This window comes from Bos indicus, chromosome 2, assembly GCF_029378745.1.
Source record: "Bos indicus isolate NIAB-ARS_2022 breed Sahiwal x Tharparkar chromosome 2, NIAB-ARS_B.indTharparkar_mat_pri_1.0, whole genome shotgun sequence".
Lineage (NCBI taxonomy): Eukaryota > Metazoa > Chordata > Mammalia > Artiodactyla > Bovidae > Bos > Bos indicus.
In genome coordinates this window covers 122,308,532-122,330,891 of record NC_091761.1, presented here as the reverse complement: position 1 = coordinate 122,330,891, position 22,360 = coordinate 122,308,532, and the positions used below count along the sequence as shown (strand labels likewise).

The 22,360-nt window shown below is 38.4% G+C and overlaps 1 protein-coding gene across 20 annotated transcripts in view; it reads right to left on the bottom strand.

The window, feature by feature from the left end:
• The window catches only part of PUM1 (pumilio RNA binding family member 1), a 126,002-nt gene that overhangs the window by 51,340 nt on the left and 52,302 nt on the right, over nt 1-22,360 (bottom strand). For 11 of the 20 annotated variants that reach the window (XR_011562461.1, XM_019979549.2, XM_019979568.2 and 8 more), the window contains exons 4-7: nt 18,761-18,869; nt 17,613-17,791; nt 7,517-7,683; nt 5,224-5,494 (exon numbers count right to left, since the gene is read on the bottom strand). The exons of 4 other annotated variants lie outside the window; for them this stretch is intronic. Coding sequence is in view for 15 of the 16 variants with exons in the window: in XM_019979549.2 (XP_019835108.1) it covers nt 5,224-5,494; nt 7,517-7,683; nt 17,613-17,791; nt 18,761-18,869 (726 nt within the window). In the remaining variant the exon portion in view is untranslated. The remainder of the gene's footprint in view (nt 1-5,223; nt 5,495-7,516; nt 7,684-17,612; nt 17,792-18,760; nt 18,870-22,360) is intronic. 5 more of the 20 variants (XM_019979625.2, XM_019979632.2, XM_070774869.1 and 2 more) reach the window with 2 other exon arrangements.

Genomic DNA, 22,360 nt, shown 5'->3' with positions numbered 1-22,360 from the left:
TTTCAACAGTGACTATACACATGACCCTGGCAAAATAATCTTCCTCTCATTTATAAACTGAAAAGAAAGCCAAGAATCTTAAATACCTATATTAAAACTATGCAAACTCAGTCTCATAAGAATGACATTTAAATCACTACCACACGTTAAAAAGCAATGCATGCCAACTTCCTCTGCCATCTGACTAAGGCTTTCAGAGTATTGCTTCTTTGTTAAAAATTCACGCTTAACAGATTAGAGTTTCAGTAGATCAGTACGCAATTTTGTAATGCATGCCACATTATTAGGCTATTTTTACAGTAACTGAATCCTAAAATAAAGAACGTCAAAAATTAACCAGATTAACCCACCTGATTATCAACTTAATCTTGGCTGTGGTTTCTGTTACTAGGTTGTAATACAATGAAACCTAGCAATAATTTTCCAGAATATATTTAGATGAACAGAGATAATTTCATGGCTATTTACTATGCAAGCATCATAACTCAAAACAGTATGAACACATTACATATGAACTGTTCACTGTGTTTTCCAGGATTAAAGAGAAGACAATGAGGACAAAGTAAGGAGAGTGGTATCAATGAGCATTTCAAACCACCCTAAATTAAAGGTTCCTAACCCCAGACCTTTGTACTTGAGGCAGGTAAAATTACTGTCACGAAATTTAGCATGCCCTTCAGTTACTATCATAGGCAACAAACCACATTAAATTTAGCCACACTTCTGTGATTCGATCACAAATAGAAATCATGTATTTTCATATTACTTTACAACTGCTAGACATCTCACAATCTTGTTTATGCTCACCATCATGGCCAGTACAACTATGTCTATCTCATGCATCATATGAAAAAGAAGCAAACACCCATCATTCAATTTGCTGTTCAATACTGTTATAGCTATTTTTATATAATTGGCTTCTTTTGTAATCATACTTACACTCTACATTTTAAGACAGTATTCTAAGAATTCAGTCTGAGATCTTACCTAACTGCCAAGGCACCATAAAAGGAATCCCTGCTATAAATACATCTTAGGTTAAGATGATGGTTTACAGTGATTAGATAAGTAGCTTAGTTATCCAAAACCAAAGTATCCCTAAAAACAGTTAGTCTGTAATGAACTGAATGAAAAATACCTTCCCTATATTTTCAGGATGCTCTATATTATGTATCTAAATACAGGCTGATATTAACAGTCTTATGAAACCAACTTATTACCCCAAATGAAATGAAATAGGACACAAGAAGGATTTACTTTGTCAACTATCAAACCAGATCCACTCATAAAATCAACATACCCTACCAATTATAGCAAATAACTTCAAAACTCCCAACTTAAAAAAAAAAAAAAAAAAATTGATGCCCATTTAAGAAAGCCATGATAAAAGAGCAAAATGTATAGAAAAATACATGCTACACTAGATGTTTAGTTCAACCCTCACAATCATTAATATTGTCTGTACTCAGTCCTGGCTCTTAATGCCTGTGACCTGGACTTAGTAACCAAATGCATCTATTTCTGTTTCCCTTTTATGTGTACCTTCTACTCTTACTAACCTATGATCACACCATCGTCATTTCCATCTCCATAACTCTGTTCTCTTAACTGCAGGAATATATATTCCATCTCTCATCCAAGTTAGGTCTATACAAATTTGGTCCTCAATGAGCCTTCCCCTGGTCTGATAGGATTCTTCACCAATCAATTTAACATTTAGTAGCTCAACTGTTCCATAACTGTTTTATATACTCTAAGACTATTATGAACATTAGCTCTGTTCATTACGGACAAAACCTAAGTCCCTGCAAGGATACAACAGTCAATAGTTAACTGACTAATATGGACAAAAGAATGTCTGAAACTGCTTCTAAGCTAACACTCTGCACAAAAAAAGTAAATCATGTTAATTCAGTCATCACTTCTTAAAATGCCTTGTTAATGCCTGTACAACAGCACAGCGAAGTCGCTAAGACTCACAACACTATCTACGTAACCTCACAAGTCACTTTTTTTCAACCTCAACTACCATCCAGGGTGACTATTTCTATATTACCTATTGAACATGTATGTTAATGTCTGATTTTAAGCTCTTAGTTTACTATTTTCTCCACTGGAGTTTTCATTCTTTTCCTGGTATAAATAAGTCTTGCAGAGCACAGCTCAAGATCCATCTCTTCTCTAAGTCCTTCCTTGCCCAGCAAACACTATGCTCTCCCTAGGATGTGGGCATAGATAGTCTCATCACTTGTCATCAACTATTTCCTTACACTACCTAAATGACCAAATGAGCCACAATAACTAAACTGAGAACCATGGGGTTGGGGGAAGTCTGTTCCATTCATGACACATATGCCTGACTACAGGTAACAACAAAAAATAAGAACAGAAGGTTATAATCTGCAATCCACAGATCTGTGATCTCCCTCAAGTTATGTACAAAATTGAGTCTCAAAAGAATCATGTATTTTTTTTGATGTGAGGACTATGGCTTTTAATCAGATGGCAAAAGAGGGCTGTGACACTAAAAAGGGTTAAGTACTGATTCAGGAAATAAATTTCCTGGCTATTAAAAAGGTCCCATTATTCATCTATGATAAACAATCTAATGGGCTAGACCTAAAGGACTCACATATTAGAATACATGCAAGACCTCAAAGAGTGGCCTCCAGACCTCTCCCAAGGCTAGCTTTCAATCTTAGTTTGGTGAAGTATATTAAACACAGGGAATGTTCTGAGATAATGTAACAGGGTTGTGGAAAAGGTTCCCTGAAAACTTGGGCCATCAAAGCAAAAGCAGAGGACACAGAGAGATCAAGACCCCATCCTACCCTCTAGGTGATTACAATCTAGCAGAGGATTATCAAACAAGGAGACACCATGACTCTTTCTCTTAGAGGAAGCACAAGGCACTACAGAGACAGAAATGACTTTTTGATTTAGAGATCAAGAAAGGTAACCAAAAAAAAAGGGTAATATAGCACTGGACCTTGAAGAATGAGAACCATTTTAATTATTAGAAATGGAAAAGAGGAATAAAATCTAATGAAAAGCAAAAGGGTAAAAAGGGATTGGAAGGATAAAGTGTAGAAACAAACACCAATTTCCAGTAGAGAAAGGGTTCTTCCATCTTAATAACTACTGGCCTTTATGCAGCAGCCTTTGGGAAGTTAAGGGTCCTAAAGAGTCTTGAGTCAATGATTTCTAGGCAGGCTATCAGTACATCCAGTATAAGAATGTGTACAGCCATCTACTCAAAATAGCAAGAATTATGAGCCCATGGGACAAAATAACAATAAGCACATCCTATGATGATGGTGTAACTGTGTAACAATGACCCTATATTGCAGCAACCAAGACATGCATGGGAAGTCAGAATTCAACCACAGCTCAACTTGCAAAATAATGGCATTCGCTTCCAAAAACTGCTGAAATGTGATTCATGGTGAAGGCACTCCAGGTTTTATAAGTCGGAGCAGGTGGTGTCTTTGATGTAATTGTGTGAACTATTTGTGGGCATGCAAAAGTACATTTCTGTTCAAGTTCTAATAATTATCCAGCCTCCTCAAAAATTGGTAGAATTACTTTGAAACCCAAGTTCAGTAAACCACAAGTGAATCCCAACTTTAATTACAAGGTAACAATTAAATGACAGAGAATCAGATTGTCATTCATAAGAGGTTAGAGACAAACACTTCTTAAATAACAAGCCAAGAGTCAGATTGGGTTCGATTGGGAATGGAAGCTAAGAACCAAAAATGGCTGCAGATCTAAGGGTTGCCAGGGGAAGTTCAATGAGACAATAAAAGAAAGAATTCAGATAAAATTTTTTGAGATAACTAGGTTACAGGAACTTGATTAGAAACAGCCTAAACTTAACATACCTCAATTTTTATAGAGAAATTACTACACTAATATTCTAAACTGGACAAGTTGAAGTCTACACAGTAATAGTGTGTCCCTATGTTTGCTGATATGCCACAAAATATCTTTAAATTGAGTATTTCCTCAGCATCTGAAGTAATTTCTGACTTCATTCAACACTACTATTTTGAGGATTCATTGTGAAAAAAAAAAGCAAAATCAAATTAATAAATAAGACAAAAAGCAAAGAAAGTCAAATTTCCATGGAAAAGTGAGCATATCTCTTGGGAACTACAGGGAGAACAGTGTACACTGTTAGTTCACACTCTCTAGAAAAAGACTTTGTTAATTACACCTAGTATATCCAACTGATAGGAACAGAGTGCATGCACATCACATCATCCCTTAAAGGGGTTTGTTTCTGTAAACTTCACATGGTTAATGGTATTATCCAGCTATCTATTAAGCAAAATTCACTTAAAATCAGCCATTTATGACAAATAAAGGGAGAGTGTGGTACAATTTGATCTACAAAGACCATAAGCCAACTTTCCTCATAGATATATAATTTCTAAACTACAAAATGAGATTTTAACTTTTCAAACCTAGAAATTTATATGTATGCTCCAGACTAAAATTAAGGAGTATGAGAAACTGATGGCCCATCAAATTGCTCGAGGCCACAAAGGAGAACTTGTGGAACTTAACATGAACAAGAAGTTACCTGCCCCCTTTTCATTAATTTGGCTAATTTTCCTCTGGTTTTGAAGGCACACATAAAATATATTCCAAGGACTTACAAATAAAAGAAGAGCCAAATAATTTCACTGCAGATTTTATTTTGAGTGATATGTGTTTTTTCCCTAATCACATTCTAACTCTTTTGAAAGGTATGACATATGTCTGTTATCTATAGTAACTCACTTAATTAAAAGACAAGACTAATAAGACATCTGGCACTGGACTTCTGACAGTGGCAGACAACAGAGTCTACTACTTTAAAAACAAAAACCAACAGCATTATAATCACATTAATCTTCAGTGAGATTAACATTCAAGAGGATTGTGTCACAGGAGGTAACACCACCACACCCCGTCCCCAGGCCCTGATAAAAGAGAGGAGCCAAAGGAATTTACACAGAGCAGGGTAGTCTCTTGCCAACAAACCTCAGCATGGGAACCATGCTGGAGAGGAAGATGCAAAGGCTTTATAATCCACATCTCTGTTGGGTAAATAAGGACTGGCCATCAAAAGCCTAAAATATTGCCACCCTCCTCCCATCCCCCCCTTCTCAGTTACTTGAATAATGCTGCTGCCTGGAGGGAGAGCATAGAGAGTGACAGAGACACACACAGTACCTGTTGTTGAGAATTGTAGTCAAAAAGTCCCACAGTTGCTGCTGCTGAGTCCACAGGTACCTGCGTGCCTGAATAATCAAACTGAAGAGGCTCCATGCCCACATGTTCCATGGGGTCCAAGGGGACACTCTGGGACTCCATGTTGGAGAAATCCTCCACAGGCTTGGCACCATTGGTGCTGGTCAGCTGGGCTAAACCCTCAGAACCATTCTGGTTTGGACCCAGAAGATCCACTTCATTAGCAGAGTTCTGGCAATTACCAGGGGTACGGCTAAACAGAGAAAGTAAAGGGCATTAAACCTTATTTTAAGTGGGGAGGGACACTACACCAACCTAAGTTTAAGGACAATGTCCTTGACACAGCTTATTACCAACAGTATTTAAAACTATTTTGAAAAAATGACCAGAGACCCTTTATGGTGCTTACATGTTACATCCTATAAAACGACTCTTCTATTGCTTGCCTTCCCACAACCCACCCCTTAAATTTACATTAACTGCTATTAATTTACCATCTCTTTTACCAAGGGGCCCAGATGTGAGGAACACTGGATGAACTGGGGGGGAGGGGCGGGGGGGGGGGCGGGAATCACTCTGTGGTATTCATGAAAGCAAGGATCCCAAAATACAGGTAGCAAAACATGCCCCCCCAAAAGCAACATCCTACTCTTTTAAACAGTCAATAGACAAAGTACTTTCTAGGGAAAGTTCCACATCTGAGAATAATTCTATTCAAAAAAAAATTTTTAATAGGTGAAAAATTTTTGTTTGTATTTCCTAGGTACCACTGGCCAACCATAAAACTGACTCCCCTTTTCCTTTCAAAGAAACCAGAATCAAACCATTATAAAACAGTACAAAATAAATTCACTTTTTAGGATAAGCTCCTGCTAAGGAATCAACTCTAAGAATTAAAAGTGATATGAAGATGTAATTTATCATCTGAACCAGGACACTCCTAAGAACAAAAAAGGGCAGTATTAATAAATATCTTGGGACAGAGCTATAAACAAATACTGTCCTGGGCAACCCAGGACACATGATCACTCTATGCAAAAAGACAGCAGAACTATTTAATTCTAATTCAGATAATATTGAATAATATTATATTCTAGTCAGGGAAAAATAGCCTGTGACTACATTCTTAGCCTAAAAGAAATCCTACAGCTGGTACAAATTAAAGCTCTTGTAGTTCCTTAACACACACACACACACCCTACTACTACCATCTGCCCTGGAGTCAAATACCACGAAACAATACCACAAGCTGCTTGAGATTCAGGATGGAGGGATACCCAAACTCATTTGAAAGACCTGAGGTAAGTGTTTATGCTGTGACTCAAATTTCTTACAAAGACTAATTCTTTATACCCATGAGATGCAAAAATTAATTTAGGAAGATTAAACACATTAAACATTGTTCTAAAAGGAATGACCACACACACACATACATACAATATTTTTATTTTGGCTTTGCAGATTATTAGGATAAAGGATGCTGTGTGTGTGTGTGTTTAGACACACATTAGCTTTAGACTAAAATTATTCAAAATTAAATTCTCTACTGGGCATCAGTGACTGAGGATAAAACTCCTTAGTCAAAATTTAAAAAAAAATTAAAACTCACATACCATCATGTAACAAAGAATACTTGCCAAATGTGGAAGACAAATATGGTATCATTAATACTGTGCATATTAAAATAACAGGGTTAAAACTTGCATATCAATTATGACCAGAGATGGAATGAGAGGCCTCCATGGAAGGAATATGATTAAGAACAAGTCACTTTAGCTGTATCTCCGGTTCTTCAAAATGAAGAAAACGATACCTGCCTACCTCAAAGGGAGCTTATGAGTCTCAAGTGAAATAATACTTAACTGATCTCAACTGTTTTTCACTCTTCCTTAATATGCCACAGTAATATGACACACTTCTGTTAGTAACCATGATTTCTCCCAAGATAATGATTTGGGAGAAATCCCAAGGTGCTCATCCACGTGATTTTGAAATTTGAGAATCAATGAACTGATTTTTATGAAATCATTCTGCAAATTATAGAGCTCCATACAAACGGAAAGTCTATTGTTTTGGCAAAACATCAGGTATGGACAGATCTTAAAAAGTTTCACCTTAACAGTTCATACAATTTTTGTGGTATGGCCTACACTAGTCCCAGTTCTTTAAAAAAACACGTAGGGAGGGATAAAGAAAACTAAAATCAAAATAAAACTAAATCAAAACAAAAACCCATAGCCCCCACTCAAAAATCAGAAGTGTAAAACATACAAACCTAAAATCTTTGACGTCTGCGTCAATCCCATTCTGCACTGGTAAACCATTGGTCTTGTCCATCACATCACCCTCCTCCTTCAAATCTCCTAGCTTATCTCCATCAAACGTACCCTTGTTCTTCTTTTCACCTTTGTCGTTTTCATCACTGTCTGCATCCCTTGGGCCCTGTTTAAAAAATAGCTTCAGCTTCACTAATCATCATCAACTAATAATAGCGGGCAACCACCGTGGACACCAGACTACACTAGATGCTAATTAGAACAGGATAGTATCCATGACCTTTCAAGACATTACAATCTAATTAACAGACAACACAGAGGCAGGAACACTGCAGAAAGTCTTGCCAAATGGGGGAGACAGACATACATTTATGTTACAGAGTTTAGGACAGTCTTATCATGCCCAATGTCCCACCACCCCATTTTTTTTTCCTTTCTACCAAAAGCCCAACCACAACTTTGTATTTCTTAGTTGCATTTCTCTACTCTAAAATCTAACTCTCTAGAATAGCATGGTTCCTAATAATCCCCAGGAATTATAGCTAATATTACACTTGGGAAGTATTAAGCCTACAAAATGAATTTCCTACTTCTATTGCCTATGTAAACTCCTCCCTTACTTCTGAATATTGAATTAAGTGTGGTCTAAAATCATTCCAATTCCATTACTCTATACACTTCATGTTGGGATATATGCCCTGCCAATTTGAACCATCACCACCCCAATTCCACCCAATGTCTCACCGCTTACTGAAACAATAAATCACTAATTATCCTTAACTTGAATTTTTTAAATCCTTCAAAATATGTTAAATCTAACTAAAATTCTTTCACAAAGAGTACTCTAAGTGTTTAGTTGTCATCCACCGCCTGTCCGTACATACCAAGGATTACATGGGAGCATATTAAAGCAAATCACTGATGCAACAGAGTTTATCTCTGAAGTACTTCAAACTAAAAAGACTGAAAGACTGGACCTAAATGGACCGATGCGGTGCCAAGCACACCGATGTCCTGTTTCTTAAAGAAATTAAGTCTGTCTCCTCCTACCAACCATCTAAGTTAAGACATGGACTTTTAAAGCAAATGTGTCTTGATTTTCAGAATGAAAAGAAGGTTTGGTATAGTGACTTGACATGGTATAGCAAGCTTTGCAAAACCTTACCCAAGGGTTAAATAATTTTTGCTTTTGTAAAACCAGGGAGAGGTAAGTAATCTTGCCTGTCTCCATCACTGCTTCTGTTTTAAGAAAGAAACAAACAGACCTAGACCAAAAGAAAGCTCCTGGTAAAAGGTAAGATCCAATCAAAAGATGATGAGAACTACTGCTCAGCATCTCCAGTCGCCACAACCAAATTTCAGTGGGGAGGGTGAGGACCACAAATGGAAGATAAAGCAGCAGACACAGCTGTGAATGGTAGGCCTGCAAACGCAAAATAAAAAGATGCTCTCAAAGTAGTTCTTAGCCACCCTGACACAGAAAGACCAGACACAGGGACACTTGACAATCTTAGACCTTTCAACAACCAATTCAAAGCCCATTTTGCTTTTAAAACCCCCCTCTGCTCAAAAGTAACAGAAAAAGAAAGACTTCATGGCTAATATGAATAAAGGAACATATACCAGAAGGAATTTAGAAAGGATATACCACTTAGTTTCATGTAGCAGCAAGATGGTAAACTATAGTTACGGCAGCAAATGAGATCTAACGTTCACATCTTCAAAGTTCAACACTGATACTGGTTCAAAGAGTAAATGAGAGCCAATTAAGCATGACACTGAGATCCCAAGCCAAAGTATGACAGGATTCTAAAGACAGAAAGAGCTTTCAAAATGTCCAGAAATAAAAGCTCCCTCTTCCTGCAAAGGTAAAACTGACAGAAGCTATGTAGTAATTTTCACATCCCCAACACTGAATACACTGCAGGACAGAAGTTCAAAAAATAAGATAAAGAAAACAAACAGAAAAAAGTCCTGTAAAACCGAACTGCTAAAATAAGAAGGATCCTCCCATTCTACTTATCATCAGGTAAGAGTCCAAGAGGTGGTAATGAACAAGTCCACCTGAATTAGACCCCACTAACGTCAATAATTTTTAAAGGTATTTTAGGATCATCCCATCAACACACTTAAATAATCTTCCACAAATCTACAAATCAAGTCACTGGCTCAGGAGCGGCAGGGAGTTCAGCTCCAGTTTCTCACGAGGAGTTCAGTCTATAGGAAAAAAATGGTAAGGAAATGCAATAAAGCAGCAGTAGGAATTTTCACCAAGCAAATAATCTGGGTACAGAAGAGGCTCACTCACCAAATCAACATTTTTCATAATCTTTCCTCAGTGGCCCTTTACAAGGGCTTGCTGAGAAGCTGCTCCCCCTGTAAGCCAACTGCCCTGATCTGAACACTTACGTTCTCAATTATACTGCCAAGGGCTAGATTTTCAAAGATGTCCCTGGGATGGGCTGTTTTTTGTCCATGTTATACAGTCTATTTACATAAAATAGTTACCTGGTTTTCTACTCCGACTAGGCTGTTAATGCCTCAGCAAAACACAGAACAGGTAGGATGACTTCCATACCTGATTTGGATGGGTTATAGGGGATATTTCTATTAGGCAGAAAGTCATGAAGATGAATATTTATGATGTGTAAACTTTTCTGTACATGGGTCATAAAGTTTTAACAAATTCAGTAAATCAACAAAAGCACTAAGTTAAAACAGTTGACATGAAGTCTGATTTATGAATGACACCAAGAGCACAAGTGGGAAGCTATCTTGTCAAAAGTCTGCTATTAAAAGAGAATCTAGAATACAGAGTTGGGAATCATAAAAATGGTCTCTTAGAAATCTGAGGACCCTAGTGAGAGAGAAAAAGGGTATATTTGGGCTGCCCTGTTTTATGGAGTTGTAAAGTTTTTTTTAATGTTTAAGGTAAGGTATTCTTTTAGGAAAATACTAACCCAGATTGCACAGAACCTACAGTCTATCTCAACTGTTAACACTTACTGGACTTTGGACAGGTCATTAAACCTGAGTCTGAGCTGTCTTATCTATAAAAAGGGATCATTTTGTTTAAAACAGAGTAGTAAACATCAATGAAATGATGTATATATAAAAGTTTATTATAAAGTAAAAAACACTGTATACAAGTATGACACTAGTGAAAACTATGCACTGGGAGAGTATTTCTTACATAACATTGTAATATTAACATTAAAAATTAAGGTTCCCATTAAGTGGTTTAACTCAAAGTGTACAGCCAGTCGGCCCTCCCGGATATACTGTCCTTTGCACAATGCAGTGGCTCTGTGGTTGGCATCAAACATCACAATCTTTTAAAAATTTGCAAGTGACTGGGCTTTCTCGAAAGATTCTAATTTAACTCGTCTGCAGAAGCTCCCACAAACCTAAGTTTCACTTCCAATAAGCACTCACAGTTGAGAACCACTGTGCGGTGTTAAGTCGCTTCAGTTGTGTCCGACTCTTTGCGACCCTATGGACTGTAGCCCGCCAGGCTCCTCTGTCCATGGGGTACTCCAGGCAAGAATACTGGAATGGGTTGCCATGCCCTCCTCCAGGGAATCGTACCCACCTAGGGATCAAACTCAAGTCTCCTATGTCTCCTGCACTGGCAAGCGGGTTCTTTATCACCAGTGCCACCTGGGTAGCCCAAGAACCACTAAAATTGAGTCCAAATAAGCATCCTAAAGACAGGAGTTACATTTTTCTTTTTTGTCATATATTGCCCAGTGCAAATTAATACTAAAAAGCCTATTAACTAAATGAAATAAAAAACAAAGATGGGTTAATAGCATCCTCCTGTTCTACGCTCTCTCTAGATGAATTTCAGTTCAAAACTGTAATCCAAACATAGCCCTCAGACAGTGCTCAAAATGCAAGAAGCCAAGCCCACTCAAAATCCCTAGAGTGGGGCCAAGGAGTGTTCTTGAGAGATCAGATGACAGACATAAACATTAGAGTATGTTCTGCTGCCTCATACCAAAGAACTGAGAGAAGAGCAGAAAACTATGCACTACGGAGATCAGAGTCATTCAGTCCAGCTCACCTTTCTCAAAAGGGGAATGAATATATCAGGGAATATTAATTCGGAATGAAGTCAGAGAAATGGGAACTTAGAAATGAGACTTCTGCCATGTGGCAGAAGTCACAGTCAGTAAGATTAGTAATTCTTCTTTTTTCTCAAAGGACTATTTGTGTATTTGCTTGATAAACCAGTCCAAAAACCATAACATTAACTAAAATATTGGTTTCCCTGTGTACACTTCTCAATTTTTCACAAAATGCCACCCAAAATTTTCAGCAGTTTTAGCTTCACTAGTAATAAAGAAATTTCAAATATCTAAAAAAATGAGTAAAAGTTTGAAATTACTAGTCATGAATTACTTTTAAATTAATATATTAAATATGATACTATGTGAGAAACTAATAAACAGGACAGTGGAGCATATACTATGGCTAAAAGATGTGAAATCAGAACACTGAATGCAGCTCCCACCACTTCCCTTCTAAACCTCATTCTCCTCATTGATAAATTTTCATAGGGACGACAACATCTACTTCAAAGGGTTGTTTCAGGTATTTAAACAAGGCAATTCATGACTGTGCAATTCCTTTTAAAAGATTCTTTAAAATATTTTATCCAATTTTGCCCACTACCTTTCTCAGACACAAACAGTCTCACTCACCTCCAATACCCCTAAAGCTTCAAACTTGCTTGATACCTGATGTTTCCCCCCGGAAAGACTATGGCTTTCATCATTAACCCCTCTGTCCCAGTAACTTCTCTGAAATATCTATACACAATCAAGCCAACAACTAGTGTGTGTGTGTGTGTGTGTGTGTGTGTGTGTGTGTGTGTGTGCGTGTGCGTGTGTGTCATCTCTGACTCTTCACAACCCTAGGGACTGCAGCCCATCAGTCTCCTCTGTCAATGGGATTTCCCAGGTAAGAATACTGGAGTGGGTTACCATTTCCTCCGCCAAGAGATCTTCCCAATCCAGGGATCGAACCTATGCCTCCTGTGTTGGCAGGCAGATTCTTTAACACTGAGCCACCAGAGAAGCTCCACCACCTATTATTACCTTTGATTAAATCTGAGGCACCATCAATTTATAAGACATACCATCATCTTATGTGCTGCTAAAAAGGAAACAATGGCAATTAAAACATATCCAATTTCAAAATGAACAGAAGTTGAGAGGTATGCAATTTACAAACAGTGGAGCATGGAATATACCATGCACTGTGTGTATGACCACCCAATTCCTGGTGTGCAAAAAAATAAGAGAAGTGTTCCCCTCTGTTGTACTACCACCAAACCCAGCAGGAAAAAGAGATGAAAACCATAAAAGGTTTTCTGAAAGTTGCATGGCTTTTTTTAACTTTTTATTTAGTCAGTGTCTAAAAGCTTGACATTGCAAAGCAGAGTACAAAGATTTCTTGTTCAAGGGAAGCTCAAGTCTGAAGGGGCTCCTCCTGAGATAAAAGTTTCTGAATTGAAATCTCCCAATAAAACTATATTATCAGTATTTATGACACTTTAATTGTATATAAATCATCTGTGGGTCATATCAAACTGCAGACTTTGATTCAATAGTCTGGAGTTGAGTCTCAGAGTTGTCAGTTCTAATAAGCTCCCAGATGCCAATAATGCTACTGGCCCAAGGACTATGTAGCCCAAGACTTTATAAGACTTACAAAGTATTTTCATGTATTATATACTACATAGCCATATGAATTAGACTTTCTGCAAATGAAGAAATCAAGGTCCGGTTAAGACTCAAGTCCCTGCATTACACTACACAAAGGTTTAAGCAAAATCGACTGAAACCACACTGACCGTCTGAAATAAATGCACTGGCACCTAGGACAGTGAGCCGCCCAGTCCTGTGATCTGAGTGAGTTGCTGTGAGTGTGCACGTGACCTCCAGGCCACCAGCTCTGTGATCTGAGTGAACTGCTCTGAGTGTGCATGTGACCTCCAGGCCACCAGCTCTGTGATCTGAGTGAACTGCTGTGAGTGTGCACGTGACCTCCAGGCCACCAGCTCTGTGATCTGAGTGAACTGCTGTGAGTGTGCACGTGACCTCTCTACAAACAAGCAGAAAGGTCTTCCCAATATGTTTGGTTTTTTTTCTAAAAATCTTTTCACCCAATGCCTAAAAACACAGTAAATACATATGACTTTATAACCATCCAGAACCATGCTTTATTTCGGGGTGTTTTGAGCGGGCGAGTAAGGGGATGTCTTTACCCAGGAATAAAGGAAATAAATCAAATTTAAAAACCTGACTCTGACTTAACTGGTATTCTGAATTTTCCCATTATTCTGAAAACTGCTACCCTGAAGTTCCTGACTCATACTTGGAATACTACCAAAAATTTCCAGTGGGTGCTGAGAATAAAACACTGCTGTCGGATTCTTATCATCAGCCTGCAAGCACTCTTATCACAAAAGCCAAAATGACTGAGTCCATTTTTACATTTGAAATGAACTTAAGAAAGGCTCAGGGAAGCTAGACAGGGTTAAATACCTTCATTCAAGCTTTAACCATAAAACAACTTTACTGAAAATGGAAAACCAATGTAATTACTTTAGTTCTAAACCCCTTTAACTGAGCAATTCATCAGAGTCTGGCTTATCTGTTGTCAGTTATCTGAGAATAGACCCTTAGTACTTGATTTGAGGTGTACATTCATTATGCCATTAGGGATGGTGTTTTTAGCTCTTGGGGGTTTAAAATGGAGCTTCTCTGAGGCTAACCCGAAGAAATGCTGGTATGATCACCTAAAAAGAAAAACATCTGAATGCTCTAATCCATAAACCACCAATGACTACTCTTTAGAAAAACTATCTACTAGAAGCAGATATTCTGTCTTCCTTGGTCTCTGAACTCAACGCTGTAAAAGACAAAATAGATTTTTACTTAAAAATAAAAAAAGGCTCACCTCTTTCCAGATGTATGCATACCACGACAACCAAAAAGTGATTCAGGTTTCCATGACCAGAGCTGTGGTTAAATGTCACCTTAACCAACAGACAGACAGCAAAACCAAGAGAAGCACAAGATCAGCAGGAAACAACCAAAAACCTGATAAAGCAGGTCACTGATCCCAGTTCTCCATCCACCATAAGATTAGATGTGCCAAAGTGATGGACTGACGTCACTGGTCAGTCTTCCTGTATCACCATTTAGGTGCAACTCAAGTCAAAATACAGGATAACGTTTCATTACACACAACCTCCCTTCTGAGAAACTGGAATACAGATTTGGAGAATTTTCATTTATCTTTATGCAAACTTCAGAAACTCAGTAGATGCTTTTTAGAGAATTCAATTTTCTGACCTCTATCCTGAGGTCTTAACTTCCCCTGGTAACAATACTACAAAAGAGCTAGAAATCACCAATCTCTCAAGACAAGTAAGGACAGAAGCCATCTTTACAAACTCAAATAAAGATATGGAATACAAAAGACACAGCTTCATCACAGATTAACTAATAAAATAATTGTTTAAAAAGGAAAAAAATAATAGTAAATCGGCCACAGTGTTTTATCTTTCTCCTACTTCTAATTATTTTTCTGCTTCCTACAAACTTCACGGCTTCACACATAACTCAGTTGGTAAAGAATCCACCTGCAATGCAGGAGACTCCGGTTTGATTCCTGGGTCGGGAAGATCCGCTGGAGAAGGGACAGGCTTCCACTGGATAGTGGATACCCACTCCAGTATTCTTGGGCTTCCCTTTTGGCTCAGCTGGTAAAGAATCCACCTGCAATGTGGGAGACCTGGGTTCAATCCCTGGGTTGAGAAGGGAAAAGCTAGCCACTGCAGTATTCTGTCCTGGAGAATTCCATGGAAGTCCATGGGGTCGTAAAGAGTTGAAGACGACTGAGTGACTTTCACTTTCACAAACGTAACAGTAACCCAGGCACGTGTCTGGTGGCTAATGTCCAAGACTTAGAAGCTGTCCACACATGATAGAGAATTCATGGCAAGAATCTCAGAGGTTCCAGTTCACCACAGTAATGACTTAGCTGTGACTTTTCTCCTATAGTAAATAACTAAAAGTTATAGGCGGCAGTTGTGCTTCCCTGATGGCTCAGTGGTAAAGAACGCACCTGCCAATGCAGAAGACTTGCAGGAGATGTGGGTTCAATCCCTGAGTCGGAAAGACTCCCTGGAGAAGGAAATGGCAACCCACGCCAGTACTCTTGCCTGGAAAATCCCAAGGACAGAGAAGCCTAGTGGGCTACAGTCCATGGGGTTGAAGAAGAGTCAGATCCAACTTACCAACTAAACCACAACATAGGCAGAAGTTAGAAGGCAGCACTTCCTCTGAGCAAAGTGTGAGAGGTAAGAAAAAGAGGTGAGCTGGGGATAAGCTGAAAGAAGAGAAGAAGTAACACTCTTCTTCCCATGAGACAACATGCAAATGATCATTTTGCCTGATCCCATTCCTCACATCCAAATGGTAGATCTTATTCTTCCCAAAAAGCCTCTTGGGAAGGTTCAAATACAAGCAGTATTTTCCAATCTGACCTATGAGCCACGGAACCTATGTCTCTGCAGGGTCAAAAGACCGAGAAGTTAATCAGGTCAACTTTGGAACAGCTAGTATGCAAGAATCAAGACAAAAGCCCCAGTTTGGTCCCTTGCTCTTCCCAAATGTTATTATAAAAATGAATGATCCTGTTCTGGCTTAATTCCTCAAACCAAACTTCTAGGTGTAGAGCTGGGAGAAATTCAAACCAGCCTCTTAAATAAGCTCATTTCACTCCCCCTGCCCCACTCTTTTTTTTTTTCCGGTAGAATCAAAAGCTCCAGCCACATGTCAAGTATCAATGTCCATTGAAGCACTACCTTTGACATGAGTAGAATAAAGTTAACTCCAGGTGGATTCTGGTTACCTTGGATGCCACCTGTTAACTGACGACCAAGTCAACAACCATTCATTTAGTGTCCACTAACATGTTAAAGAACTGAACTTGACCCTGAGAAAGCTGCACCAAATATGCACTGCTGCTGACACTAGTTTCAAGTGGAACTGGGAAAATAGAACCAAGCCTCGGATACCTAGCAACAGATGTCTAATGATAAAAATACTAATAAATGCTACTAAGATAATAGAATGCAAGACATTATAAAGGTAAAATTATTAGTATGACTTAAGGGAAAGAAGGTCTCTTAAAATGATTGCCAATAGAAGTATTAGCCCATAAAGACTTCAGGGAGACAGTGCTTTGAAAAGGTATAAAACATGTTTGAGTCAAGAGAAAAGTAAGGAAGAAAGAGTTAGGGTGCCTTTTGTGATCTTCCTAGCTATGACTTGGAATATAAAACCAGTCAAAGAACACAAAATGAGGAAGATTCAAACAGAAATGCATCTTAAGACTTTTAGATATATAAAGTCAATGGTATAAGAAAGAACTAGTCTTGAGAAAGGCTATCGAAGATGCTTGAGGAAGACTACCTAAGACTTAAAAAGGGAAGAGGCTACAGAGATGCTGCTTTGCCTAGAATTTAGCATCAGAGAAGTCAATGGTGATGAATCTGAAAAAATTTGCAACACAGAATTAACAGAACTTCTGATTTCCTGATAGACTGGGTACGAGAAGCAAAGTTATTCAAAGAGGGCCAATGATCATTTCATAATTAAAGCTTAGCTAGCAAAAACAAGAATGAACCCACATTATCCGATCCATTTTAAGGACCCTTAGGTATTGGCAAATCACTGCTCTCAGATCTATTCCCTATTGACATCCGCTTTCAGCTTTGTGTTAATTCCTTCTCTTTTTGTGTGTTTTCTGGAGGACCAATGAACTGAGACCTAGATTTCAGTTGTTACCTCACATTACTATAAATGAGTCCCAAAAAAACATCATTTCTCTATTTTTAAAAAGTTTAGTCATATCTCCTGCTGTGTTTGCTGAGATCTAATTGCAATAGAAGTGTTCTTAAAAACTCTGCCATTAGTGCTGTGAATATCTAAGGAAACTAAACAGGCATGTTTTTCTTTAGGGGTAAGGGGAAAGAGAGAGAGAGATAGGAACAAGTTCCTCAAGCCAACTTACAAATCCTCCTTTTCTTAGACAGGAATCGCCCGGGGATGAGCTCAATACATACTCCACCATGCTAACGCCTAGTCCCCCACTCTCCGACCGTGGGGACAGTACAGAATTGACCTCACTGTTCACATGGAAACTCTGACCAGGTCTTCTCTGCACCATGATTGGCTGGGAAACTGAATGATCTACAAAAAAGATACACAAGCATGATACAGTGCAGCCAGAGGCTCAAACAAATTACGAGCGATGTCTCATGGATAAACCAATGACTGGGAATCAGGAAACCTGTCATGGTAAATTGAGCCAAAATGTCCTACTGTGTTTTCCCTAAGTATAATATTCTACATAAGCTAATGAAACAGAACACACCCTTCATATATCCAGGAGAGCAATACAGTAGTTCACATAACTGGTTTATCTAGCTGAGTGGACAAATTAATGTTTACCCCTTTCAAGTAGCAGAATTCCTTTTTAATATATTTTATTGGTGATGTCACTAAAAGGAAATGTGATTTTACTGCCCTTTTTAAAATAACAACATAATCTGATCTTTTCTGATGACCACTGTCATCTGAGGTTCCATTCTTACATTGCGCTGCAACACAGCACACCAGCTTTTGAATGTTCTGACTCCTTCCTCCCCATCATCTGTCATTTCTTTCTGCTGTCAGTGTGGCTGCCTCTTCAAGTTCTCCCCATCTCTCTCTTCAGGGGTAGTCAGTCAGAAATCCATCCATGCCCAGTGACTTATTTGGCCCCAACCACATTTTTAGATAGATCACCCCATACACAGTACACAGGGGCAATGGGAGGAGAAAGAAACATGAACTTCAAATGGCAGGCATGGATTTTCTAATTCCAAGTATGCTGACAGCAGTACAGAACAAGAAGTTGTAGCTGAAATTACAGTCATTTCAACTAAGACCATTCCCCTGTGGCTAGCACTTCAGCAAAAATATTGAAGATTTGATTTTGCATTAATTATGTTTTAATAAATTACATCATATAAGCTCCTTCACGGCAATTATACTACAGGACAGGACACTGCTTGACATGCTTATGTCACTGATGTAAAATTCATGACTTGCCAATTGCTGAGGAAAGGAGCTCTAAGACAGGCATAAATCACAGTACAGATGCTAGATCTAGATTACCTGATGTTCCCCAGGCACTGTCTCGCCATTGATCACCCAGGAATATTCCTTTTGGTCCATCTTTGCTGGATTCATCTGTTTCCCAAAACTTTTTACCTGGCAAGAGCTGCTGCAAATTAAAAATAATAGATGCTTTTAAAGAATTCATAAAGGATGAAAGTACAGCAGTCAACACTTTCTTTTAGACAAGGGTACTGAAGATGCTCACGTGCCCTGAAGGTCTTTAATTACAGTGTTCTGACTCTGCAGACTGTCCTCAGAGCACTGCTTTATCTTTGGTAAAAGTCACAAAGAGGCCTAATGCAAGCAGGGCTACAGATCAACCCATCACAATAGAGGCTCAGCTTAAACATCTGGAATTATTCACTTAATCTATGCCAAGATTTTTAAGGGGGGAAGGAGGGGGACTCATATTAGACTTATCAGCTAATTGCTCACTAAGAAGATTCTTACTGAAAAAGAAAAGTACCTACAACTATTGAAAAGGCTACTTCTGCCTACATTTACACTAACTGACCCTACAAAGTTACTCAAGCTTGGGCATTAACTCAGACACCAGCTATGGAACAAGAGAGGCAAAATTTACCTCCTTCATACACAGAGATTCTGTTTAAGCAAAACATTTTCAATACCACAAAGAAAAAATTAAAACAAACAAAAATCAACAACAAAAAAAAAAACACTTCCTAACCACAACATTAACCTATTCCAAGATTTTGGAAAGACAGATCAGTTATTCCCCCATTACTGAAAGGGAAATTAAAATCTCCTAACCTCAGTTAATCTTAAGAATACTTAGTAATGCCATTAAAGTGACTTCACAAAACATTTCATACTTCCTAGAAATGCAGGCATCACTAGCTTTAAATTAGCTTTAACCAAAGAAATGCCAACCACCCTTCAAGCAAAACACAGTACAGTTCTGCACAAGATCAAAGCATTAGTGACCCAAGCTACAAAGTAAATTTCCATTACTATCCCATTATTCTTCATCAGCTTTACTCACTAATAAAATGTCCTTCTTATTTAGTCTATGTTTTCACTTCAGCTGCTACTGGTCAGACAAGAAACTCAGAAGTTTGAGATAATACTTCACCATTGCTTTTGAGCATAAAACAACACACCTGAAGAGCTGAATTTCTCAGAGGAAGAGAATAGAAAAGCAGAGAGTACAAAACATTTGCTCTCCTCCTTGATGATTAAGGTTTACTTTTCCTATGTATAACCTATAACCCAATGATAAGGAGAAACAGCTCAACTCTGCTCTCACTAAAATGCATCTCAGCTTTCCAATCCAATTTCTGGGTTTCTCAGCATCAATTTATTTGAGTTCTATGAAACTATATGGTAGACATGGGTTACTACCTGAACCAAAGCAGTTTCCCACTTATTTTTCAGGCCCTAACACTGTTTCCTGGTCCAACAAGGTCATGAAAAAAAGACCTATTTTGGTCTGACATTTAATTGCACAGAGGCACTGGTTTACTTGATGATGAGCAGTTATAAGCAGTCAATTCCTAGTGTGCCTCTAGGGTTCATTCTCTCAAAGAAACAAGGACACAGCTAGTCTGTTAATTTGAAAGACAATGAGGACAGGTGGGAGCAAGAGCCTAGACCATAGCTAAGCAATGGAGTCAGGAAGCCCTAGACTAAACAACTTCAACGTGTCCTAGGACAAAATGCAGGACTGCCCTGGGCCTCATTTTCTTTGTACTAATGAAGGAGATATTTTTCAGGATGCTGTGATGATTAGAGATATTGTAGATATGCACCTAACACAATGTCCACCACAAAGGAGGTTCTTAATAAATGTATTCAGTGGCATTACACCAAGGCAAAACAGCTGTAAACCACAGAAGGGACAGTGAAAATTAACATGCACTACCCATGCACAACTCAAGAATTCTTGTTTTTAAACTTCTTTTTCTTCTCTTAATTTCAAAAATGCCCTCTCATAAGACTACAAATAGAATTTCTTTCCCTGTTGGTTAGATCTTTCTAACCCTATTAGATCTTTCTCCTGTATTTTGTACGAAGTGTGAGCAAACAAGAGTTTGCATCAACTTCTCTGTGCACCAAAAGAACGTCAGCACAAGGGACACTTCATCAGTCGGTTAACTTTAGTCTCACATATTGGAAAGAGAGCAAAGGTGATGAAATACATTCATTACACTGCTCATCCCTCTTGACACAAATTTGGAAACCTTTACTCAAAACTCAAGCTTCTCCCAGCACCGGCCTCCATGTGCAAACATAGTCTTTCCGTAATTTGTCAAACTGCTTACTGAAAGCAGCAGCCCTGAACTCAAGGCTTCAAACATGACTTCTAAGACCCTGCCTTCTTTCACTGCAGCTTGCCAGGTTGTTATAACATGCAAAGCCAGTAAAAGCAGGTCCACATAAAGTGAGCCACTTTCAGGTCAACTTCTCTCAGAAGGAAACAATAATACAAGAAACATGTAGAAAGGTACTAAAAATCGGAGACTGTATTTCAAAGTGGTAACAGATGCAACAAATCTCAAAGGGATATAGTTGCCCCTTGGTATTCATGCAGGATTGGTTCCAGGAGCCTCCTTGGATACTGAAATTCTCAAATGCTCAAGTCCTTTATATAAAATGATGTAGTACAATGCACACAATGTGTACATATTAAAAAATTCAAGACTCCAGGCAGATACTAAGAGGAAATGGTGTCTCCCACCACGAACAGTATCTACAAATATAAATCCTGAAGACGTGCTAGGAGCAGTCCCAAAAGTACTAAAACCCCGTACGATCTGGCAAAGTAGCCAAGAAGATCAATTAACTTATTACTAATAAAAATGGCAGGGAATGAAAAGGAAAGTCTGTAAGAGATAAAGAAAAAGAAAGCAGCAGAGGAAGGCAATAACAAGTCAATTCTCCTAAAGTCTCTGCCTCTAGGTAATCAGCCCCTCATGTGACTCCCCCTCTTCCTTTTGACTGTGGGCTGAACCTAGTGACTTGCTCCTAAGCAACAATACAAAGCAAAAATGATGGGAGTGTTGCTTTCAAGACTTAAGATACTGACTTCTATCTTGTTTCTGCTCCTCTCTCACCCTTGCTCCTTCTCAATTTAATAAAACTAGCTGCTATATCGTGAGCTGCCCAATAGACAGACACATATGGCAAGGAACCAAGAGAGGTCACTGGACATCAATTCGTTAGGAACCGAGGTCCTCAGTCTAACAACCAGCAAGAAACTTAATCCTGATATCAATCACGTGAGTGAGCTTGGAAGCAGTTCCTTTCCCAGTTGGGACTTTGAGATGACTGTAGCCCCAGCTGGGACTGAAATCTTGACTACAGCTTGTCAGGGACCCTGAAATAGAGAATCTTGCAAAGTCATGACTAGGATCCTATTTTGAGCCACTAAATTTTGGGGTAATTTAGTAAGCAGCAATAGGTAACTAATATAGCTGTGAATAATACACAAGGGTTTTCTTACATTTAAAATATCTTTAAGATTTTGTTTTCAAGAAGCAAGTCTTGTTCTACTTCTAATATTTTTTGATTTTGAAAAAATTTGTTTCACTTTGTCTTATAGCCCTTCTGTAATAAAAAGAAAAAATTACTGTTTTT